Below are 25,858 nucleotides of genomic sequence, written 5' to 3'. Positions count from 1 at the left end.
TTTCTTTTATCTACTGAAAGTCAAAATTCCCCAAGAGTCATTCAATTATTTCAGCTTAGGATTCCAAAAAAAGTCAGAAAGTACAGTCTGTGTTCCTATTGAATACACAGCTACAAGTTTTACCTGGTTTCAGTGGATAAAATAGGTGTGAGATGAAGGCTGGATAGTTTGGTGAGAGACCAAGGTTCAGTTCCTGCCTCTGGCACCATAGCAGCCTCCTAAACACCACAACAGTGTTATCAGTGAATGGTCCCTTTGATGACATGGTGCTAAACTTGCAATAAAATCTGGAGCCAGCTGAGTGAGGTTTGTGGCTTCCTTGCAACTCAACATTTTTGGATCTGTTGTTTCACCTAACGTTTCTAAAAGGGTGTGAGCTAAGTTTCCGTCTCCTTTAGGTGTGCTTTTCCATGTGATCCTGGTTGTGTAGGACTGCAGATCAAGCATGCTCTCTCCTGACGCTGCAGCCCAAGTTCCTGCTTTATCAGCACTTTTACATATACTATGAATCACGGTGGGGATTTGCTTTGTGGATACTACTGTTGCTATAGCTACATTTTCCTAATGTTCATTATTTCCCGTAATGCCTTTGTCACTCATCCAAGGATACTGGCATTAAGCAAGTTCACAGCATGTAATTTCTGCCTTGGGAGCTATTGGTAGGTGCACTGAATGGGCCAAGAGGTACTGCGGCTGTTGCTTTGCCTGGGCTAAATATACTTCAACCATGAAGGAAGTAGTCAGGAAAATAGGAGCTTTTTTACAGCAGTGTTATGGGAAAGGAAAGCCTACAATCAGTAGGGCTTCTTTCCAAGAGGGTTGAACAGGAAGGAGGAGGATGAATTGTCATCTCTCAAGAGAACAAATGTAGGGAGGGGAGGGAGCACAGGCAACTTTAGCTAATTGCTAGGTTGTGTAATGAGCTGGGGTGCTGGACTGCTACTGTATCGTCCTCGTTTTGTCTGTTGCCTGGTTGGGGGTGTACTGCCTTGGGCTTTTTAGCTGGTTTTTGGGTTTTGTTTTTGAATTTTTTAACGTTTACTGAGCAAGCTAAATAGCTGTAAAATCCAGAGCAGGATCTCAAAAAGTTCACTGTCCCTCAGGCATGCATGTATATCTGGTGCTGTGTAGAAAAGGCAATGAATTCTGAATAGCCACCTACTTCCTATGGGAGGGAGCTATGTGCAGAATTCAGTTACACAAGGGCAGGAACTGAAGAGTTAAGACTAGCTAAAAAGTAGAGCTGATCACTAACATATCTTGCAGACTGACATCCAAGAGTACTCCAGACTCTGCATCTTCTCTTCAACTCCCATATTGGCTTCTTTGGCCTTTATCAGTGCATAAGTGGTGTTAAAACAGCAACTCTCTCATGCTAGTAGACACCAAAAAACCCTATCTCCGAATTACCGTAGACATGCAGCTGTTGGATGGAATCTCATCCTCTCTCTGAATCAGTACTGACATATTAAGGCCACTGAGATGATTAAGAAATTGTCTGTCTTATAAGGAGAAGCTGAGAGAGCTGTGATTGTTTAGTGTGGAGAAGAGAATGCTCAGAGGGGTTCTTAACAATATGTACAAATTCTTAGATGGGAGCAAATAAAGAAGGTGGAAAGAGATTCCTCTTAGTGGCATCCAGTGACAGGACAAGAACAATGGTCACAAACTGAAATACAGGAAATTTGATTCAAAACCAGAAAAAAACTTTTTTACTCTAAGGATGGTCAAATATCAGAACAAGTTGCCTAGGCAGGTCATGGAGTCTCCATCCTTAGAGATAATCCAAACTCAACTGAACACAGTCTTGAGCTCTAGATGACATTGCTCTGAGTTGAGAGGATTTAGACTAGATGCTCTCCAGAGGTTCCTTCCAATCTCAACTATTCTGTGTTTTTGTGGTCCTGTGGTTTGGTGTTAATTGTTCCATGCTATTGGGTCTGAAGAAGCATGAATGAAGTATGAGGTTCTGTTATCCCTGGTGTGCATTAAGGAATTGACCAAGACAATAAAAATTATACCTGTATGGCACTACAGAACACTGTTCTGGTTTCACAAGCTTATTTCTAAACCTACAGAGCTACGTCAGTTCAAGATTATGTGTGAATCACACTTTACTGTTACACATATCTTTGTAAGTGCCATGCTCTTCCATCACCCATGCTACTGGACATTTAAAAGATCCATCTAATAGTGGACTGTCACCCTCAGTCTGCTTGGACTGCAAGAGTGAGCTGTCTTTTCGGTGTAGAGATCTCAGCTGGCATCTATTTTTTGTATTATTACAATAATATTCAGTCATCTTTGCAAGCAGTAGGCAGGCAATCTTCATGTTGAGCCCAGCTTTGTGATTTAACGGCTGTGACAAATACCATTGTCTTTCACTGGTAGCTGAGCATTTTGCACCTGGAGGTGCTGTTCCATTATAATTCCAGTAAGAAAGGCGCTCAGAGTACGTAAAGTATAATTTAAAGTGCTATTTATTAGGGCTAGCACTGTAAAGGAAGAGAGGATAGTATAGATAATCATACATCCCTTCAGATGCTGGGAACTCCCAAGTTGTGCAGCATCAAACAGGCATCTGATCCGGCCACAGCATACCATGCAGACCCTGTCCATGGAACGGTTGCCTCGTTTTGGTCTTCATTTTATGATTTTCTCACAAGAAAGCAACTTCATTCAGCATTTCTACTGTTCAACAGAAAGAATGTTCACATGAGAACTTCTTGCTGCACTTTTAGGTAAAGGCAAGGAGTCACAGATGGCATAATCACCAGTAGCAAGTGGGAGCTGCCTACAGTCTCTCTGTTACAGTTCTCCTGGCTATGTTTATCCTGTGGCTAAGAGATATTCACAGCACAACACAGGCCTGAAGGCTAAACTGTATGTGCAGCACAGCATGGGCTTGGGCCTAGTCAGGTGAGTCACATTCCTTGATGTGCAGTGATCAGGATTGTTACACTGAGATATGTGGCACTATCTCCATTCCTCATTCTGCAGATGAATTTGCAACATAATTGACAAAAGAAACCAGTTTACAGGGATTATCTTACACTAAATATACCCCAACCCAATTAGATTCAGCTGCTCACAGTGTTTCATAAAACCAGTTGTAAAACTCCAGGATTATTTCCCATTACTGATAATTTTTAGTAAATGAAGAAAGTGCTTCATTCCAAAAGCACTCCTGCTTTAAGGTCAAGAGCAAGTTTATTCATAAGTTAGACTCTCATCAGATCTGGACAGATCCTGTCACATTTCTAGATACCCTTTCCTGAGGCCGACCTGGGACTTCGATATCATTATTTTAGGATTTGTAGGACCAGCAGCAGTATGGCTATATAGTTGTCAGCAGCATGCAGCACCTGCCTGGCCAGTCTGGAGCAAGAGTGCTGCATCCTGCCAAGCCCATCTTGGTAACATTTTTGAGTGAACCTTGGTGGAAGTCCACGGAGTGGTTCTGTGCCAACAGCACGAATGACTAATTGAGATTAATGCTGTCGCAGCAGCAATTTGCCCATAGATGGCAGTATTTGCTGTTCTTTTGCAGTACTAACGGTATTTGCATTTACCGTATTTGTTCCATCACAGAAGATTATGTTGTTTAGTAAGGCCATAAACTCCAACCAAAGCGACAGTTAGAGAAAAGTTACTGACTCGTCTACCTGGCTTTCTATGAAAACTAGGATGAAGTCTGATTGCATTAGTACAAGTTGTGAAAACGCAAGTTGGTACTTTTTAAAGTCAATTGTTCAAACCTGACAATGTTCTTGTAGCCAATAGCACCCATTTTCGCATGTGTGAATATTTTAAGGTATCTTGCCATTGAAGATGGAGAAATAGAGTACATGGAGCCATCAGCATGAAGCAGTCCTGAGTTCATGGAACCCAAGGAAGATGTTAAAGGAACGAATGGGAACACTGGTTTCCCAGTAGTCACACATGATTTTGTAACTTAATAGCTATGAGATGGTTGTCCTTGCCATTCTTGCTTTTAAATTGAGGTAAAATGTTAAATGTAAAAAACTTGGTGGCAGTCTCAATGGCAGTAAAAGAGCTACTTTCCCAGAGTGAGATAACAAAATGTGATGTTTCATGGACAGAGCTACTATCTGAACATAGAATATCAGTGACAAGATTTTGTGCTGCAGTATGAGTCTGAGGACTAGCAGATGTTTACTTGTTTTGAGTAATTGTTATGGCAGGCACTGCCTCCAACAAATGTGTCCTTTTTGTTTGCATTTGTACTGCAGCTTGTCCTGATTGGTGACTAGGTGGTAGAGTAACACAGTTTAGAAATATGAATAGTGATCTCAGTGCTGCTTTTGAAGTAAGCAGTGTGACCACAGGCACAGACTGAGGTTCTGTACCATAGTACATCTCTTGCATGTTAGAATGTGTGTAAGTTCCAGTCAGACCACTTCATATGCTAAATAATATCACAACAGAAATAGACCAGAGCAGTATGATCCTGTTCTCTGACTGAGAGAAGATACTTTTGTGTGTAGGCACAGAATTACAGCTTACATCACCTGAGTTTAGTTCCCAAGTTTCCAAAAACACCATAGACCTTGGACAAATCACCAACCCCTGCCTCACTTCCTATGACCAAAATGGGACAGTAGATCTTCCTTTCTTTCCAGTTTAGCCTGACTTGTCAAGTAGTGTGAGCTTTCTAAGGAGTGGGTTATCTCTTGTTCCATATGAATGCATGTCAATGAGCCTTGACCCCCATGGGAGCTTTGCATGAATGAAGAACACAGAAGTGGGACTCTCATTTGACTCAAAGCTGGTTTGAGAGGCTCTGAGATTGTCTGTGGATGAAAGTTTCTTTGTTATATAACAGATTATGAAATATCTGGAAGGACAGTTCTGTTTTATCTCACTTTGCTAGCAGCCTTAGAGGACTAGATATGTGTAAAAGTGTTTGTCTCATCCAAAACAAAGTTCAGCCTGAGTGAGGATGTCGTTATGGGAATCATAACCATAGTATCTGTTGAAAAGCATTCAATTATTATATTCCTAAAGAATAAGAGCATGCGATATGGCAGAATGTCTCAGAGGTCAGTAATACCTGCTTTAGGGGAATGTACAAACAGTACCATCATCACAAGATCTACCTTTAGAGGAAGTTTAAATATAAGCCCCAATTAATAAAAGATTTTTTTCCCTAGAGCTCTTACTGGTTAGTAGTTAAGCATTGCAGCTGCTTTTTCATAAAAAGAAATTGGAATGAAACACAATTCCATGTTTTCAGAAATCTTTTTAATATCCTTGTAAAACAGGAAAAACTTTTGTCAAACAGCAAACACTTGCGTCAAACAGCTGCAAAGATGATGCACAAATATAAAGAAACAAATAATTCCTTGAGATTTTGTTCTAGATCCAGAATGCTTGTTCTAAACCACAGAGAAAACACCTTTGCATAAAGTACAGGAATGTTTTCACTGAGAAGCTCTTTAAAGTTGTTGTGGTACAAAAAGTGAATTGTGCATTCATGTGCAATCTAGTGCTTTCATTGCATAGTAGTACATATGCAGTAATTAAAATCAAAGTGAAAGGCCAAATACCAAATGAAGGTAACATAGTTATGGATGAAAATTTGGCTGACGACACTTGACAAAACTGTGCAAATAGTCTTTTATATACAACCCAGAGATAGTAAACGCAGAATGTATGGAGAGTAATGCTGCTGGAAAGGCTCAAATTCAATGAATTTAAGAGAAAATATAGAATTCTGTTTACGTTTATACCAATATAAGTCCAGGGTTACTCCACTGATCTCCATCAATATGTTTGAAATTAGCATCTGGCTTACATAATAAATCTCATTTCTATCTTTTTATGACTTCCAGCAGACTATCTGAGGGAAGAAAGAAAAAACAGCCCTTGGCCTTAATTATAATTGTATTACAGTGGCTTTTTCTGAAAGCCGTACTCTTAATTTGTATTTAATCCCTCTTTCTTTCTGAACCATAAACCTCTCATTCACAATGAAAATAAACAGCTATTTTATTGTCTTGTTTCTACTGCAGCTTTATATCGAAATGCTTCTTAATATTTTCTCCTTTTCTGAAATTAAAGAAGTTTTAAAAATATGTACAATTCAGTTAAATAAATGCCATTATAGTTTCCTATGTTTAAAACTTACTCTTCCAATGCACATCTAATTGCTTCGCTTCCATACATATTACCTTCTAGAAAGACTTAGAAGTAGTACTATAGAAATGGGTACAATCTTACAAACTCAAACAGCAGATTTCTGCTCAAATCCACTCAAACTCACACTAACAGAAACACTTTTTACAAGAGAAATAAACTGTACAGAGGGTTATTTACTCTAATTTAAAGATCTGATTGAGCCCTTCCTGAAACCAGTAGGACTTCCCATAGATTGTTCCAGGTCCTAGATAAGAATTAAAAGATAGTTAATCAATGAAAAGGATCAGGGGAAGATGAAATGTATGTGTATGCCACAATTCACACACAGTCATTTCATCAGCCTTAGTATTGCATTCCTTTTTACATAGATGCAGAATGAAAGAATACTGGTGCTATCTACAGCTGTTCATATTGCTGGGAAAAATTAACATTCCATCCAATTATTAGAATGTTCTTCCTGCTTTGAAGAGAACCGACTAGGGCTTAAAGGCATCCTATTTTTCTGTCAGTTTCTTCCTTTAAGATGTCTAATGATGGTGGTATAAGGAGCAGGAGTGATGATTGGGAATGGTTCTCCATTGTTCAAGCAACCAAAGGTAAAAAAATTTAGTCCTTCCACGCAAAAGCATAACTACTGTAGAAAATACAGAAGACAGGAGTGCACAACATAATGTAAGAGACAACTAATCTTCCACCAACACTGACAGAATCTTAGGTCTTTAGAGTTGCCCTCTGGACAGTAAAGCTAATTTGAAAGGCTGCTATCTTCTTGTCACACTCCCAAGATATTTTCCTAATGATGAATATGTTATTACACAGAACACACAAATTGTCCATGGCAATTTAACAGCAGTATTGAAGTGCTCGCTGGCTGTTTCTCCAAACTGTGGGCCAAGATTTAAGTGACTTCCTAGGACATGTTAAGCAAAGTTTTGAAATGCCTTAGAAATCAGAGTAATCTAACAAAGCATGTAATATAAAACTTGTTTGTACTGGCTTGACATCTCTTTAAAGCAATTGCTGAGTGATCCCTGGAGTCCAAGGGGAATAGCAACAGGGAAGAGTCATATTGCAATCAGTAGGAATCCATTGCTTGAAGGTTCTGAAGGACTTCTAGCACAACTTCATAACAGAATAAATACTCGTCCTGTGTGCAGAGACACCAATGTGAAGCACTCAGTTACATTCAACATAAATTCTAGACACAGAAGGATGGACTGGATGAAGTGTTGTTTGTAACATCAGCATCTTTGTAATATAGATACAAAAATTTAGATGTTTAAGAGCATCCTTGTTCTTTTTGTTCCATCACTTGTAAAAGTTCAGGAATGCTTTCCTATTCAATGCAGTACCTGTAAGGATGTGCTCAAGTCTCATTCAGGTCAATGAAGGTTATCTATTTGCTTAATTTTAATCCCATGCTTAGTCATTGTCCTGAAGAAAAATATATTGAAGAATGTGCTAAAATATTTGCCTATAGGAAGAACTTATCCTAGTCTTGTCTTGCTTTTCTTCCCACCACCTGTTTGCGCTAAATTGAATTAGCCACTTCTTGTCTTTTCCTGTGTGAAAACTCTTTTGAGGGCTAGGTTTAATTCAGCAGTAGAAGGGTTTACTGAGGTGATGATAAGTCAGCAATAGCAAGAATCCAGCTGAAGACTGCAGTTTTCCGGGGCAGAGTTTATAGTATCTCACTGGTTTTGTTATTTATCTGTGCTTTATTTTTGGCTAAAAAAAAAAGGGGGCTAGTATCTGTACTATATTGGTGCTTTGCTTTTATTTCAGTTAGTTAGTAAGTAAGGGACAGATCTTTCATATTTAAATCTAGACACCACTTGCCTGGAAGGCTGTTATTTTCCTCAAATGAGAAAATGGGGCTAAAACTATGCTTTAAGCCCCAGATTTATCAAAGCATGTGTATATGTACCACTAATTGAGGCTTTTAAAAATTATAATCTAGTTGAATATTGAGAACTTACCTTAGTTTGGATCATGCCAAAACGCTGATCTCTCAAATCTCTCACTATCTGCTTGATGTTGAACTGCCAGAAGAGAACAGTTTTCATTTTGTTGACATGCAAGTTATAAAGAAACATTTAAGCATGTTCAGATGGGGAAGCTGTGACTCAGTTCTTTTAAAAATAGTGTATTTGTAGTTGTTATCTTTGTTTATTCCATTTTGCTAGGATGAATTATACCAGGAATAACTCTGGTCTAAGATACCCCCGCATGTTGTTGACCTCCATATAAGTTTGTAATATTTAACGATGATCTGTTTGATACTTACACATAGATCTTTTTCTATATAGCTAAGCAGAACTTCAACACACAGCAGAACTCCACTTCTTCCAATGCCAGTGCTGCAGTGAGCAACAATAGGTCCAGTACTGTGAGCTTTTCTCATGTAACAAATAAATTTTACAAGCTGCTTAGCCAGTTTGGGAGTGTTGTGGTCTGGCCAAGTGGTAAACTGCAAATGACTTATAATGCGTTTCTCTTCTGTCTGGAAGAGAAAGATCAGAAATGTTAAAAATTCTCAGTTCTAAGACTGATTTTCAAGGAATTCCACTGATAAATTTTCCTTTAGCCTCATTCTTAGTCAGTTGTTTGTCTACCCTACAATTCTCCAGCTTTTCATACTTGACCCTATTAAGGTTCCTTTTAGGTTTTCAGAAATGCACTCAGGAGACACAGGCCTCGGAAATTTACTTCACATAATTTTGACAAGACACTGAAGTTACTCTGTTGTCCCAAAAGGATGTAGTTATCTTATTTGTTGTTTAGAACGGAAGAACAAAAACATTTGTTAAATTAGAACATTCCAGTACTGTTCACTAAAATTGTTGTTGTGACTGAACCAAGCCACACTAATAGAAGTGTAGTAACACGGTAGTCACAATACTAAAATCATAAATGATATTCTGGCTACAGATATAAAAGAACAATTTGTGATTAGATACCCTAACATTCAAACCAAATCAACTAAAAAAAATGCTTACAAGGTTAATCATAATGCAGGTAAAATAAAAAGTATTAAATTGAATGGTCATGGGCAGTACTTCTTGTTGCCAGTCGCCAAAACACGTTAACCTGAATGCAAAAGAACTACCTGGATTTTTACCACCTGAAGAATCTGAATGCATGTCTGGATTTCTGCTGAAGTAAACCTGTGGCTTTCTGTAGTAATTTGATACTGGTCCAAGACAAACATAGCAAACATAATTCGTTCCTTGAAACAATCACATACCCATGTTCTCATCTTAACAATCTTTTGGGAAGACTCATATCAAATGCTTTACCATGCTTCACACTCAGTGACATAAGGTGAATTGTGTTTTCTTCATATAGAGAAATTATTTTCTTGATGGAAAAAGACACCAAGTTAGTCTGGCACAAGTATGAATGTTTTAATTATTCTGTTAATTAATATGTCCTGGAGAAATTTTTGCAAAGCTTTATTTAATATTGAGGCAAGACTGATGGACTTATAGTTGCCCCGATTTCCATGTCCTTACACCAGGAATTTGTATTTGTTAAGTTTCTAAAGATTTGCTGCTAGATTTGTAGCTTTATGTGTATTTATGTCTTTTCATGAACGAAAGAAGTATAATGTGTTGTAAATTCTAGGATGAAAACCATCTTCTCTCCCTCTTTCCTTCCAGCTACCATTACAGAATATGAACCCACTCCCACAGCCCTTACTAATTTGATTTGATGAGAACAGTAAGCAATTCTGCAAAACACTGAACACACCAGCTCTGTGACTGTTAAAGGACTGATTTTTGGACATTCTTGTCCAAATGTAGGTAATGTTGGATCCATTGCTTGTGCAATGAGCAAAGAAGAAGCATCTTATTAACCCTAATTTCGTGCCTATTACTCAGATTTTTACATTCCTAAAAAATACTGAGCAAATATTACAGCAGCAAACAAATAATACTAGTATTTACTCACGTGAAATATCTAATCAATTTCATCATATATGAAAGTGTTAAGTATACTCAACTTACCTGCTTGTTGATCATTTCTATTGTTCTAATTATGAAGTATTCCAGAATCTGGAAATTATCTAGCCTGAGATGGAAATTAGCCAGGTCTATAGAGTCATGGGGAGGTTCAGGCCAGTACCGATGACATTTGACTTGCCCTAGCTCCACTTCTTTTGTCATCATGGCAATCACATCTGATGCACTCTCCCAGATCATTTGCCAGAAATCAGCCATAGTGGATGGCAGAGGCCCTTGGGTTGTAATATAGAAATGTTCCTCTTCTCCAACTTGCATTCTAATGTAACTTGCGTTTATGTAGCCATTCTTTTCCCCCAGAGGAACTCGTGTCTTGTCATCTGTACAGAAACAGAAAGTTGCTATTTCAGCTAGATCTGAAGCAGAGTTCTACCATCTCTAGCAGTCAGGAGATGGAGAACCTCAGCCTCTAGCAGCAAAGTATGCCTCTGGATTTTAGAATACATTTGGCTAGCACCACTAATATTAATCACTGCTAAAAGGAATTCCCACAGATAAATTGTATGGTTCACTGCAGCTTTATTTCTCTTAAGATACTTGTGTAACACTCTGACAAGCCTTCTAATTACTGTAGAATTGTTTGGCAGTAATTGAAAATAGTGTATCCAACACTGCTTTTAATGTATGGCATGGGAACATTGTCGCTGGGTATTATAAAACAGGAAGCTTCTGAGCGTGTATACTGTGTCACTGTGCATGTTTGTCCTGCTGCCACAGTTTAGAAAGATATCAAGGGTCCAGAAAGTGTTCTCCTTCTGTCATGACACCTCTTGTGGAATCATTGGACAGTACATTATTTTTCAGAAATCCTTGTTAACAGCAGTCATTCACCTGTTGAACTCAAATCTTCCTTCTAAAATGACTTCTCATTATGATGAAACTTGTTTCTGACTCAGTGTCGTGGTTTTAGGCTGATCCAGCAACTAAAACTCACACAGTCTCTCCTTCTCCAATAAAGTAGAGAGGAGAGGGAAAAAAACCCAAAAGGACTGAGGGTTGAGGCAAGAACAGAGGGAGCACCCACCAACCATGGTCCTGGGCAAAACAGGCAGCGCTTTTCTCAAAGCAAAACAGTTTATTAATGATTACTTAGAAGGACAAAGGGAAATAAAAACCGATTACTTGAGAGGACAGAAAGAAACAAAACCAGATCTTAAAACCGACACCTTCCCCCCCCCCACCTTCCTTTTCCTCCCGGCTCTACCTCCTCCCCCCAGCAGCACAGGGGGCAGGGACTGGGGGAGTGCAGGTCAGTTCATTCCGTGCTGTTACTGCTGCTTCTTTCTTAAAGGAGAAGGAGTCCTTACACCCTTTTCCCCTGCTCCAATGGATCCCCTACCCACGAGGAAAAATCCACAAATTTCTCCAACGTGAGTCCGGCCCACTGGAAACAATCCTTCCCCACAGATTGCTCCGGTGTGGGCTATACCACAGTCTCGGGTACTTAGGGAGCTGTAGCCACTCGCTCCGGCGTGGGTCGTCACGAAGACTCCAGATGCCTTTCTGCCTTGCCGTGCCCCCAACACGACCATCCTCGGGCTCAGGCATCTTCTCCCCATGGACTGCGAGTGGGTCTCTGCTCCACCGAGGCCGTCCTGGTTGCAGGGGGGCAGCCTGCTATCTCACCATCAGCCGCAGGGGAAACTCGGCTCCGGCACACCTCCTCCCGCTCCATCCTCACTGACCTGCTGTCGATGCGGCTGTTTCTCTCAGATCTCAGTCCTCTCTGGGTGAACTCAGCCCAGTGGGCACCCCGGGAGTGGGGTGCCCCCGAGTTCCCCAGCTGGCTCCGCCGCCGCCATTCTCCGTGGGCGGCGCCGGCCCGACGCAGGCAGCCGCCCGGCCGGGAGCCAGGGAGCGGGGGCAGTGCCCTCCTCCCTTCTCTGCTCGATCCTGGGCGAAGCACCTTTTCCGGTTCCCTTGTCCTGACTTAAATAGGGCAATTCGCAGAGGCGCCCTATTGGCTCAACCCCAAGGGGGATGGCAGTCTGATCTGGTGGCCAGAACTAAGCCTAACCCGGATCCAAAACCGGGGAGGTCGCAGGGAGCAAAATCCCTCTCCTGCCACCAGAACCACCCCCCCCTCCACATCAAACCATGACACTCAGATCAGAGCTGAGCAGCTTAAAGCTCTGGTTTGATATTATGCTTTCAAACACTTCTGAAAAGAAACTTTGTCTTTCCAAGAGCTACATAACTCCATGATTTCCACTGTGTTTTTTAGAATTCCACCGTGTCACAAGCAGTAGATGTAGCTGTACATTTAAACAGATTTAAAGAACTATTATAATTCAAGTTACACTTGCCCACAGAAACGTAGATAAATATCTCTGAGAAAGAGGGAAGGAAATACCAAGACAGCTGCCTCCCGTACCAGACCAAGTCCTGCCTTGTGGAAGATGATACTTCAAAAAATTACATATTGTGCAACACAGACACCCTTACGTGAACTCTACCTCTTTTCGAAAAATTTTATCACATTTCATCAATAGTGGAGCTCTCTATGTCTAAGGATGTGGTGGGATTAGCCTGCTATATCTCAGTGTTGTAGTTATCTTTCTGTTTTCTAATGTCTTTGTTCACTGAATGTATGTTCTCAGTAGCATGCATACTTACATGGAAGAATATCTCGGTATCTGTTTTTATCCTGGTTTTCTGGTGCTTTGCCAGTTCTGCAGTCATCTATTGGTTTCACATGTTCTAAAGCCTAGATCAAAGAGAAATAGTCAATCCATGTTGTTCACGTCATTTATAGACATTTTTAAAGAGTCAGTGTGAGCAAACTTTACTGCTAATGTGACCCAAGACTGGCAAATAAATTTCTTACAGAAGACAATCAGTGCATCATTCGCTAAACTAACCATTCTCTAAATTCATCTAGACAAGGAATTCAAGTTGCTTTGTATTTTCTGCACAAAATTTCTGGGGTTTTCAAGTGATATTTCCAACCCACATGCTCAGCCCTTGTCGTTACAGATCCCTGCTGTATATTGCTGTAAAATAGATGTTTGGAATAGTGTCTTGGCCAAATATTGGCATTCATAATTGATAACATACTGACTGAAGTATCAACTACTGCACTGTTAACAAGTAGTGAATGTCAGTGAATGCTCTTCAGTGACAGAGAAAGTGATGGATATAGGGAACAGCATCAATTATGTCAAGTGCAAATCATGGTCAGTAAGTACTTCATAGCAGATTTAAGGGAACCGAATGCAGTGTAGCTGGAAGCAGGAATATGCAAGTTAATTTCATTTACAGTTTTGAGTTACCTTCAGTTTTCTTTATTCTTTTACCTCTTTGATACGCATTGCACAATGCTCACTCATCACATCATGTCACTATACAGTGTATACATGTGACAGTTCTTTAACATCTTTGTCAGTTACTACAGCTTTTATTCAGATAGAATATCCATTGGCTTTGGTAACCAGTGCTTTCCCTATTAGATCTTTATGTTTTCTGAGCAGATGCATGACTCAGCTCATAGTATGCTATGCCTACATCAGTAAAGGAATGGAATGAATGGAAATTAAAACATGCCCTTGAGCCTTCTGAGAAAGTCAGCAAATCGTATACATTTGAGCCTGTGGGATTTTGTGCCCAGAAAATCAGAGATATAAAGGCAAGTGAAAGAAACTGATAACATTGTAATTACTATGGAAAAGTGGAAGCAATCTATTTCACTGGTAATGAGTACATTCTTTAAAGGAAATTACAGTACTGTGTTGAAGAGTTGTGAAATAATCGGTTCTTTGGGAATTTGCTCATAACCAGGTACTCTATTTGTATCCTGAAACACGAGATTTTATATGCTTTCCCAATTTTAAACTTTTTCATTATTTATATGCCATCAGATGTTACTATGTGTTTTCATTATCTGTGGAGGTATGTTACTTTTTTTTTTTAATTTCAGGAAGTTCCTGACCTTAACAGTATCTTGTGGCAATAAGTTTCATGGGTCACTGGAGCATTGCGTGAAACGTTTTTGTTTCATCAACTAAGTGTTTCAACACTAGTGAATCCCTAGCAGCATGGATTTCTTCCTTTAATGCAGCCTTTAGAATAGTTCTTAGGCAGATGTTCAGCAGAGCTGAAGGGGTAATAGGAAGAATTTGGTCTGGGAAAAAGTGATTCATGCTCTACTTTTGTGTATTATTTATTTTTCATTCTGTGTGGGCAGTATCTTTGGACAGGGAACAGTGTAAGCCTGACCTGGATGGAAAGAAAGAGATCCAAATAGTGTAGCATCACCCAAACAGCAGAGTAGAAGCCCCATTCTGGCTGGAATAATCCTCTGAAAAGGTGGAGTCAGTAAAGATATACAAGTGGATCTCCCATATAGTATGCAGAAGTCTGCCAAAAGTCACTTTCTTAGCTCTGCTAAACAGTCAGATTTAAAGAGGAATCACACTTTACCATAAACTCCTTTAACACCTCTTGATTCTCAATCCGCAACTGAAGGCCTTGAATAAGACCTGTGATGCCAGTCCTTGGACCTACTCCAGTCAGTGATGGTTTAAAGTTAATTAACTGAGTCAGTTCATCTCCAGAAGCAAAGGTTCTGCCTATGTATCAACAAAAAAAAAAAAAAAAAAAGGAGTTTTTAATGATTATTGTTCATAGTGTAAAGTTTTGGCTTTAAAAATTAGGAGGCTGCAGTGCTTAAGTACATTTTCATGGTTATACTATGGAAGTGAAATGTGTAAAAATATTTTTGACTTACTTATGTTCACGGCAGAAAGAAAAGTCAGTAACATGGATACAACCAGCACCACATTTCATGTAATCTGGAAGTAGATCCAACTATTGCAACTTACTGCCTCTTACAGTTTCTAGACACAGCCTGTTCTAAATAAACTGTTTTTGCAGAATTGTAAACTTTAACACTAGTTTATATTGGTATAGGAGACTCTGGCCACATCTTCACCGGGAATCATCTTTGTGTTTCCAGCACTGTCCTGAAAATCAGTATTGCCACACCCCACTGCTATCAATATTCACTGCAAACTTCTCTCCCCGAAGTGAGAAAATATCTTCTGTTCTTTTCATCTTGCCTCACACTCCCCTTCAAGAACGAGATGTAAACTATCTTTGATACACTAAAACCAGGATTCAGTTTTACTAATTAGCTCATCCTGAAGTATATGTTCTGATCCAAAACTTGACAGATTAAGAAGATAGATAAACATTTATATCTCCAGAAATATCACTACTCTACTGGTGCAATTGAAAAACTTTTGTTACCATATAGAGTAAAAACAGTAGCTTGTTTGGTGAAAAATACTGGTTTGAGGCAGAGAAAATGTGAAATTTGTCCTTTTAGTAGTAGGCTACTGTTGGCAAAGAATAACATGCCAGTTGTCTCAAAGAAAACCTGATGATCTGTTCCACTGGTTTGTTATAGGCTGAAGACAAGGAGCAATGCTCTGTTCTCCTATTGTAAAGTGTCATTGCTGCTCATAACTAGTCTCCGTTACAAAAGTGTTGTGCTTGCTATCCTTTTGTCTTGGGCTACAACTTGCACCTGCCTTGCCTGAGCGTCTAAGACACTTTCTGTTCCCTTTCTGTTCTCTAACCCTCACAGATGTGAGGGTGTTTCTATTACCTAGTTGAGAGTGCCAGTGAAGACAGATCCCCCACTCCAGACAGAGCGTGGTATTGCCCATACACTTCTCTTTCCTTCTCGTTCAAGTGGCTTTAAAACCTCAAACTTTGAGCAGGTAGTAAAGGATGGGTTGATTATGGTTTTCTGTTTGCTAGCCAGCACGCCTTGGTAGTATGAGGGAGGTAACTGTGGTTTACTTCTGATAAAAGCCATCAGCAATTCATTGCTTCCACAGAGCAAGAAGCAGCAGGGAGAGACCTGTATTTAAGAGAATCTATGGGATACTGCAGCATCCTCAGTATGATCCGTATCACAAATTATTCTTGTTTGGGGCAGAAGCAAATTTGTTAATTTTCTATAGGAACAACTAGGCAGATTGTTTCTGTAAACTGTCTTCTGATACCAGAGGGGCTTTAGCACCTGAGCTGTGGAACTGCTTCAGTATGTGTTTAAACACATCAGTTCTAGAGTTTTTAATTAAGTTATTATAGGAAGTGAAATTCAGTGACTGGGAACAAAGTCTTGAGATAGAATTTGACCCTGTCATTCTACATTTTTGTGTAAGCATTTTGTTTACTTTTTTGAGGAGTTGTATAGGAATAGTAAGGGAGAGAGAATGATTTCAAAAACCTATTGCATCCAGTGATAACAAACACATTTTATAGTATGTTCCTGGAATTTGCTCCATTAATTCTCAAAGCCTTCTTTGTAATTTCCTTTCATATATGAAAAAGGCCACCTTCTACATCCAGTCCATTCACTATATGTCTGGTAAGATAAACTATCTGCTTTTATTTTATTTGCTTTGGGACAAACTAAGAATTTCATTTTTTTAGTTTTTTAATTATGCACTGGGAAGCTCCCACAAATTTACTTCTGACCCAAATTGCAATGTTATTTTTTTTTGTTCAGCCACTGAGCCAATGTGTCCTTTATTCTCATGATTGTTGACAGCAAATGTCATGATGTTGCTCAAATTAATTTCACAACTTTCTTTTCCTTTTATTTGCTCAATTTATACACCTAATTGAGTATAATTAAGGTATTCAGAGATTTTCCTTTGAGGAAGGACATAATATATAACATTACAAAAAAAAAACGAAAACAAAAACAAAATCCCAACCAAGAACCAAAACAAAAGACACAAAAAAACCCACACAAAAAATAAAAATTAAAAGTTGTTCATCCTTTTGAAACAAGTTCCCAAGCAGAATTGCTCAGAGCAGTGGTGAGCCGAGCTGCTCTCACTGGGTTCAGTTAACTACACTCAGACTCATGTTCCATCATTGTAGCAGTTCTCCAGAAGACTTGGGGAGACCCTGATGTAGGCCTTTTTATTGTGGGTGTTGCCAAGGTTTAAAGGCCTTCATATGTATCAATGGTTACAATTGTGCCCTGGTCTTCGAGACATAAAGAACAAGTTCTCAGCTTGTATACAAGGGATTAGTGTTGTTCTTGCTGTACATATATGGAGGAGCTGGCCTATAATGTTAAAGAAACAAGACAAGTTTTTTCGTGGTTACTTTTAGGTAGAACAGAAATCCTGTGGGGCATATCATCATCTTCATTGTTCCAGCTGTCTGACTCAGACTGCTGACTCTCTCTTCTGCAGCCTTCACATTCTGCATCTTTCTGTGACCTGTAAAACAGCATTAGTAGAATGGTCTTACAGAAGTGGCAGAAGCTCTGATAATCTGAACCATACAAAGGTTTTGGTTTTCATCTATTTTTCGTCACTTCTACCTCTCTTGAGCAACTATTTTCAAGAATTAGTGTGAACTCTGAAGAACATAAGTTCAAGGAGTAATAACATTTTGTCTGGAGTAGTGTTTACAAATACAGCTAGTGAAAACCACTATTATCTGTATGTGGTATTTTATTTTTTCAAAGAGATAAGAACATGCTTTGTATAAAAAGCTGCCCCCAAAATGATTGAAAGTAAGGTTTGTCACAGCTATAGACAATTTTTCATATATGACATTTTCCAGCATTTCATAGCTGAATAGGCTTTGCTTGCTACTGTTTCCTAAAGAATTTAGAAAATTTTAGAGTACTTAAGTATGTTTTAGGTAGAAGATATACCTGCAGTCCAGAATATAACTGTAATATGTGCAGAATGGGTCAAATATTCCTGTAATGGCTAACTCCAGTACCCTCAGATCTAACATTGAACTATGGTACTAGGCATATCACAGTCTTACAGTCTCCTATTCTATGTATGGTCATAATACATAATGTTAGAAATAGTAAAAGGTACACTTAAGAGGGAGAATAAGATGATAAGTAGCAGCTTTGCAAATATCAGTAACCATTGCAAGCTATGCATGATCAAGTTATACAAAGTTTTGCAGGTTGAAAATAGAAATACCAGAAAATACAGGTAGTAAAATGATTCCGATTATAAACAGGGACCAGAAAACCATCCTATTTGCAAAACAACCAGAAAAGATACTTGTTATCCCTCTATATGATAAGATAACTTTGTATTAGCCATAGATGTGTTTATGCATCGGGTACACAGAGCAACATAATTTAATAGTAATCACACCTCCTTACCTGGTATATCACAAGATAACGTTATATTAGCAATGAAATCACAGAAAGTGACACTGAGCCTATGTTCACATGGATGTTCTCACTTGCACATGCTCTCAAAGCTTCTTTCAAACTTCATCTTTGCAAGCAGGTAAATTAAGGAAGATTTTAATCCTTAATTGATTGGCCAAGTACTACTCTTATAAAATTTTAAGTTTAAACGTAAACATTTAGTCCTTTTTTTCCATTTATGTGAGTTATAAGGGGTAAAGAAGATAATCATATTTCCTATATTCTGCATCACTGTAACAGATAAAACTGCCCATACCTTATCAACACTCCATATTCTTTGATTTCCCATAGTAGTGTAGATTTAAAACTTGAAGTAAAATTCTTCTCTTCTTGTACTATATACAAGTCAACATATACAAGTCTGGAAGTCAACATCTGTATGACTACAGCCACAGTAGCACAGGGTCCAGCCCAGGCTGCAAGACCTGCTTTGAACACTTAGTAAAACCCACGGAGACCCTGCCTACACCAATGCCATAGTGCTACCTCTGTTCTTCTCTCTCCTCCTCAGCCAGAAAGACTAAAGCTAGCTTAGGCATGTCTGCATGAGCTATTACACGTAGAAGCTTCCACTTCATTTGTCTTAGTAGTTATGTGGGAGCTGTTTAGCAGCTCTTACTGCAGATGGAGCTGCATTCCAGTAGAACTGTATTTCTATCATTTGGGACACATGAGTGCATTTGCATACCACATTAGAACAGATCTGGAAATATCAGAATAAATTATCCATACTATTTATTTTAATAGTTTTACTGCATTTTAAGGGCTTACCTGTGTGAAATGTTACTGATTATACCTTTATAGTCTTGTCCAGCAAGCTGACCTTGCAGAGCGGAATTGTGTGTACTTTCTGGGTCCTGCAGGTTTAAAATAAGAAAAAAGCTATGAAAAATCAGTACACAGAAACATCAAGAATATAGTTACTTTCATTGACGTTCTTTCTTCTATCTGACAAAAATGTGTCCTTCACTCAAGAAGGAAAAGGAAAATACAATAGTTTCCACTTGCAGAAGAAAGTATGTAACTTTGATTCAGCATTGCAGTATGTACTAGGAGTAAAAAGCCACCTCAGCTGTATTTGTGACTTTCATAATCATATAGTCTTCAGACATCTCTACAACTTAGTAAGCGTGACTAAACTTTGAAAAGGTTCATGTTAGTTGTATCCTCTGTGATCTTGTAAGGAAAGCGCAATCACAGGATTCACGAGTCACATTCTACTCTTCACCTCTCAGCTCTTGACAGCAAAAAGCACCAGTGTCTGAGATGGAATTGTTGGTAATAATTTCCTTTTTTAATCCCAGATACAACGATGCCAGCTGGTAGAAGCAGGGTGCAGCTGCTTTACTGAAGAAACACTCAACTAACAGAGAAGACAGACCTTTGATGACCCTCCATGTGCAATAGAAGCAACAGTATTGCTGGCTGGTTTTCCCTCCTAGAGAATGATACCGACTCCTGCATTTCAATAATGGTGCAGGACATCTGCTGTTAGTATGTGGAAGTGGCTCCTTCTCAGTTGTAACACTTGATAGATCATTATTTAAATTTTAGTTCAGAGTAGTGTTTCTTCTCCTTTCCCCACTCAATATTCCAAATGCACCTGGAAACCATCCTGGCATGTTACAGAGTGTAAACTACTGAATGCCCCACAGAATCTTAATGGTAGCTGCCACTTTTACCTTATTTTCTTACTTTTGTGCTTGTATTTTCCCATTAGAATTGGGGAATTCAGGGCTACCTATTTAACCATGAATTCATTTACCCAGTTTCTGCATCTGCTGACTACACTGATCGGAGAATGCTGTATGATTGTTTTCTATTTACCAAGGAAAGGTGTTATACTACTGCTTTTTTTGCATATGTTTTTTTCAGTAGCTTGTCATTTTCAAAGTCTACATCTTTGGAGTAGATGGCAGCTGTGCTCTATAAGGTAAAGTATAAATAGTTTCTATTCATAGGAGACAGCTAAAGGCAAACTGGAAATAATACAGAGAGTGTTAATGGAAACAATTCAGCAAAAAAATTTAGTATGTGCTTAAAGTTAGACATGTGCTGTGCTGAACTAGACAGACTTAACCACATACTTAAAACTAAATTTGCACCTTAATACCTTGATAACTTAGGGAACTAATAAGGAACCTGTAACCTTAGTACTATCTCTTACTTGCCCTTGGTATTATTTTTTGGGTGTACTTTGTCAGATCATAGACATGACCTTGTTTTGATATTACATTTCACCAATCTCTAACAGTTTAGTTCCAACACTCATTCCAACAGTGTACTTAAAACTTCCTCAAACAAATTCCTCTTCAAAGTTTTCTCAGCTTATTCACATTAAGAATTTCTTCCATTTTTCTTTTTCTAGTTTGATCATGTTGGTTGAGGCAGGGTTTGTTTTTTTCATTTGTTCTGAAGGATAAGAAGACCTATATTTCTCACATTTGCTGAAGAAAAGTTTACAGTTTTAAACTTAGAAATAATAGGTGCTGTAAAATTTGATGTGGAATGTCTTGCAGGACTTAGTAAGATTCAAAAACATAACCATGTTTTTGAAGAACACTTTGAAGAAGTTTAGGTGCCTTCAAGTTATGAATATTAATAGAAAACAGTTGAATAGAAATCTTTTAAAGTATATTGTTTTAAAATACTAAAGGAATGGTAAAATTAATAAATCATTAATTCCAATATTATAATTACATATGCAATCTTCCTTCTCCCTGCCCTTTAAGCATATATATTATGCTTCTCATATGCTCTTATCTCAGAGGAATCCTCTGACTCATTCAAGCATTAGCAGTTCCAGTCATTGCAGCACACTTCCCTCACATTAATCTTTTTTCATTAAGAAGGTGTGGTTCTTGCCTGCATTGCAGCAAACCCACTTTGTAAACAAACATATGAGTACATTGCCTGATAACTTCTAGAAGCCTGATTTGGGTTTTACCTTGCTGCACATGTGGTTGCATTCTTCTTCCTGGAAAGTGAAAACAGGCTGAGCTCGAAGGCTTCCCTCAGCATTGTCTGAATACCAGAAAACAAAATCAAAATAAAATGCCTATAAAGCATGAAAATATGGATCTTCTTCTGTGCCACCCACACCAGAGGACTTTGATCTTGGAAGAGGCACTGAGATACAGTACCAGAAACTGGCATGAAATATCCCTTTCATGGAGGCTCTGAGGGGGTTAGTACAGCACAAATGCCATGTATCAGTACTGAAGAAGCCAGCATAATTCAAGTTGCCAGAAGATACACTGAAGTAGACCCTGGATCAATAAAAAAAGCTGAAGTAGGATTTAAGTCTGCTCTCCCTAACCCAGCCCATTCCTTTGCAGTGCTGAGGGACAAATGCCATAGATTAACTTTGATGCCAGTGCCTTCTGTAATACCATTGGGTTTTCCTGGTCCATGCAAACAGTTTAAACCTTCCAGCAACTGTGTAATTCACCAATGCCATGTAAGATGCAAATAAACGTCCCCACGGCTAGTTCCTTGAATTTGCAGAGCTGGAGAAAAGGCTAGTCTCACTGAAGTGGATGGAAATGCTTCTACAGCCCTTAATAGAGCAAGAGCTTCAATCAGCCTTTTTATAATTGGCCGTCCTTCCATTTTTTTTGCATCATTAACTCCCAAAATTAAATGAGACTAGAAATAGGGCAATGAACATCCTCCTTCCAGGCCAGTACTGAGCATAGCTTTCTCATCTTTATGGAAAAGTTTTGCTCTTGAAACACGTGGGTAGCTTCCAGAAAGTGAAGGAGTGTCCAATGCTTATGACACAGGCTAGGAGATTAAGACAATTAGGTTCAGTCTACTAGATACTGAAACAATTGAGATCCTTGAACCCTAAAGGCAGCTGCTGCTTAACAGCAGAATTGCCTGAAATTCCTATGCAGATAAGTTTGCATCAGTAAAGCTGACTAGATGCATAAATGTTTGCTGTAAAATACATCCAAAACCCACAGTCAGCTCTGCATCTCTTCCTAGTCAGCTGGGGAGAAAGCAAATAGCAATGGCAGCAGCTTCTTGCCTGAGAAGATTTGAAACAAGCCTCCAATTTGTAACTAGCAGGCCAGAAGGTATATTAAGAAGGAATTCTGTATTCTTCCCATTGAAGTTTCTCCACGTTATAGGAAACATTTCAGTGTTCAAAGAAATAGTAAGTTGAGGAATATAAACTGATAATCTATTGGCAGTAATATACCCTTGCTTCTATTCCCAGCTTTAATTAGTATTTAAATATTGAGTATTCAGTAGAGCAGAGCCTGCAGCACAAGTTTCTTCCATTTGAATGAGTCAGCTCTCTAAGTACTGTCCTATGCAGGTGAGCGTGCTCTCAAATTAATAGCAATCAACCTGCGAGCAGGGGCTTCTGAATTTGAACATGAACAAGCACAGAAGGGAGAGTGCTGTCTGCCAGGCAGAACAGGAGGTGTAGCACTTCCAAGAGATAAAGTAGGAGTGCTGGGACGTGAAATTTATGGGGAATGTATTTTAGCAGCTGGGTCAATAATTTGCTGTCATTCCATCAGTGAGTTGTGTAAAATTGGATAAAATCAGACCAGGAACCTTCATGACTTAAAAAAATAAGCTCAGTTAGAGCATCTTTGAGGGTCTTGCAGCTTTGCTTCCACTATTCCTAGACTTAAAAATCACACCTGGGCATTCCTTCCCTGTGGTCCTGTGTCTTGAGTAGCTTAGCCAGAGCTGCAGATCAGGGTGAAGAATGTGTTTGTATCTACAGCTATGAATCAGGGCTAACTGTAAAGTTAGTAATATTGAATTGTTTTGCTAATAGGAAAGTTGAACTTGGACAGCACATAATCCTACTTTTATCGTGTACTGGGTGGATGTGGCTGCTTACCAGGCTCTGCCTTTTTGTCTGGGGGGGAAGGCATGCTGTTGCTGTGATTGCCTGAATAAGCCCAATGCAAAGCCATGCTTCGACAAACAGTGAGTTGAACAGTGCCTCGAGCCTTGCGCAGCAAATCTATAACTGTTTGACGTGGCAGACCAGACACAAAAGTCTCATTCACCTGAAAAATACAATGATATGTAGATATGTACTTCCAGATTCCTGTAACAGAAAGCTTTTTTTAATCACATATCCCAGCACTGAGCAATCTTTAGATAACTTCTTTGCACTTCATGTGTCCTCATCCCGTCCTATTTTAGTAATGTGCTTGATTCTCTTCCTCTACTTCTTTATACTATGGTTGCCCACAGTACAACACAAAAGTATAGTTTGCATTTCTTCTGAGACATTAAGAGGGCATTGTTTCTCCCACTCTTCAGATGGAAGATGGAGGAGAGATGGAAGTAAATGGAAAAACAGAAAAGCAAGCAAAAATATTGAAGCTCCTGGAGAGGGAAGAAAACATAATCTGGGGTAAAAAAAAAAAAAAAAAAAGAACGTGAGATTTAAAAAAAATATTCAAAAACTCTAATTCCAGTGCTTTTTGTTTGTCTTGATACTGGTGCTGATGATAGGTTCCTCTCAGTATCCTCCTGAGCTATAGCTATTACATGCACACTTGGTCAGTTAACTCTTGTTTCTCTGATTTTTTTCATGTGTAATCCTCACTGGGTACAGTCACACTATGGAGCGGTTGCACTTTGCCGCTTACCCTGCTATACTGGGTCTGCTTCCCTGCTGGAGTGCCCAGCAGCCACCTTCCAGCTGTAAAGGGGCCCAGTCCCACAGGAAGCTGAGCTCTAGGCAAGAGGTATGGGGGCCAGAACTGCCCTCTGACACCCAGGAGCTGAGGGACACCATCTTCTATGTGTTACTGTATCAAGCAGCCTCAGATTTCCAATCCATACAAGCTCTATACTGAACAGAATGCTCATTATAGAGTAACTAGAGAAAATGTAGGCCAAAACAACGAAGAACAAGCATTACCTTAAGTAGGATGTCACCAACTTGAAGCCTTCCATCTAGATCTGCAATGCTGTCTGGGCTGATGGCTTTTATTAGGATAGCCCTGCCATTTCTTCCACCTACCAGTGCAAATCCTAGGCTTCCATTTTCTGCTTTTTCCAGCTCAATCTTAATAATGAAGTCCTACAATAGAAAGAGATACAGTTTAAAGTGGAGTTTATTCAGAGCTGTGGTTTTTTTGCATATTTAATACCAAAGAATCCCATTATGCTTCACAGTTCTTACTGGCTAATGTAGATAATGGGATATATCCTCCTCTTGAATAGGTATATAAAGCTTCCAGGGTTTAATATGATAGCTGTGTGTATGTATCAGAATGAAAATAGTACATACTTATTTCCATAATATTTTTTAATGATTGCTGGAGGGAAGAAAAACCTCTTAAGAGCAAGGAAACATATACTTTTATAATCCTTTTATACTATATCAAACACATCACCTTCATTGACAAGCAAGTAATTTTTTTCTCCAGAAATGACAGTAATGCAGTACACACTCCATTCTTTTATTGTTCTATAATGAAAATCTTAACCTTGCAACCCCAACATACCCATTGGTTTGGCTTTAGCACTACATTCAGTTTTACAATCAGCTGCTTTTTTAGGGTCAAGTATTATGTCACAAATAGGAGCAACTTAGAAATGTTTGACTTGCAGCATGACTAGTTCCAATGTTGCAAATATCATCCTCAGAAATTATTTTAGCAAGTTGAACAGATAAACCATCATGGATTAAATGGTGCGGAAGAAGCAGTAATAGTGATGACTTAAAAGTGAGAAAATTGTTCCAATTTTTCTGCCAGGTTGGAGGTCTAATTTTAACAAGAGATAGCCCTTTTTTTGCAAGCCACAATCAAGAGAAAACTAGTAAATCTATTCCCATTAAATATTGGTCCCAATGTGGGTAATGTAAATTCCAAGTAACGTTATTTTCCACATGTTTGCACAAACAGAAGTGATGTTTGCACTTTGAAGAATTTTGAAGCATTGCATGTTGAGCATGGAAATTACTTCTTTTCTTAATTCTATGTTCTTTTTTTCAAAGAATGTAGCTGTGTATTTTAGGAATTTGTCATTTCAAAAATGGCATTACTCTTGCCAAATTCAAACCGTTATGTTTTATGTCAGTGCTGCATAATAGTCCAAAGATTTGGAGTAATTTTACCCTCTTTTTGAATGCCCTATGGGAGAATTTCAGAACAAAACATATTAATCTCAGGTTTCAAAGATTATTGTGAAAAGTGCTTCACAATTACAATTACACTTATTTTCCCCAGAATCCCAGCATCCCATGCTGTGACATTCTGTATCTTTTTCCTGTATTAGTTTCTTTTGAAGCTAAGGATTAATCTTGTGAGCTGTTAAAAGTACTATGAAGACCTAATGGAGGCGCTACACCGTGTGAGTTGTGCTTGTATTACCATGCTGGTAAAATAGTGATATTATACATTGAAAAACAGTGATAGAAGAATCTCACAGACAGTGCTCAGTGCATTCTAGTTGATGAATACTG

The 25,858-nt window shown here is 38.8% G+C and overlaps 1 protein-coding gene across 2 annotated transcripts in view; it reads right to left on the bottom strand.

The window, feature by feature from the left end:
* Window positions 1–7,237: 7,237 nt before the first annotated feature.
* FRMPD2 (FERM and PDZ domain containing 2) overlaps window positions 7,238–25,858 on the bottom strand; it is a 68,084-nt gene continuing 49,463 nt past the window's right edge. For both annotated transcript variants that reach the window (XM_086616477.1, XM_086616478.1), the window contains 11 exons: window positions 24,308–24,469; window positions 23,270–23,441; window positions 21,350–21,426; window positions 19,174–19,259; window positions 17,319–17,434; window positions 14,607–14,755; window positions 12,804–12,894; window positions 10,173–10,507; window positions 8,450–8,665; window positions 8,142–8,204; window positions 7,238–7,309 (listed from right to left, as the gene is read on the bottom strand). In XM_086616477.1, the coding sequence (XP_086472603.1) occupies window positions 7,238–7,309; window positions 8,142–8,204; window positions 8,450–8,665; window positions 10,173–10,507; window positions 12,804–12,894; window positions 14,607–14,755; window positions 17,319–17,434; window positions 19,174–19,259; window positions 21,350–21,426; window positions 23,270–23,441; window positions 24,308–24,469 (1,539 nt within the window). The remainder of the gene's footprint in view (window positions 7,310–8,141; window positions 8,205–8,449; window positions 8,666–10,172; window positions 10,508–12,803; window positions 12,895–14,606; window positions 14,756–17,318; window positions 17,435–19,173; window positions 19,260–21,349; window positions 21,427–23,269; window positions 23,442–24,307; window positions 24,470–25,858) is intronic.

This window comes from Tauraco erythrolophus, chromosome 9, assembly GCF_009769465.1.
Source record: "Tauraco erythrolophus isolate bTauEry1 chromosome 9, bTauEry1.pri, whole genome shotgun sequence".
Taxonomy (NCBI): domain Eukaryota; kingdom Metazoa; phylum Chordata; class Aves; order Musophagiformes; family Musophagidae; genus Tauraco; species Tauraco erythrolophus.
The sequence above is the reverse complement of the archived record's forward strand: the minus strand, read 5'-3'. Positions and strand labels throughout refer to the sequence as shown.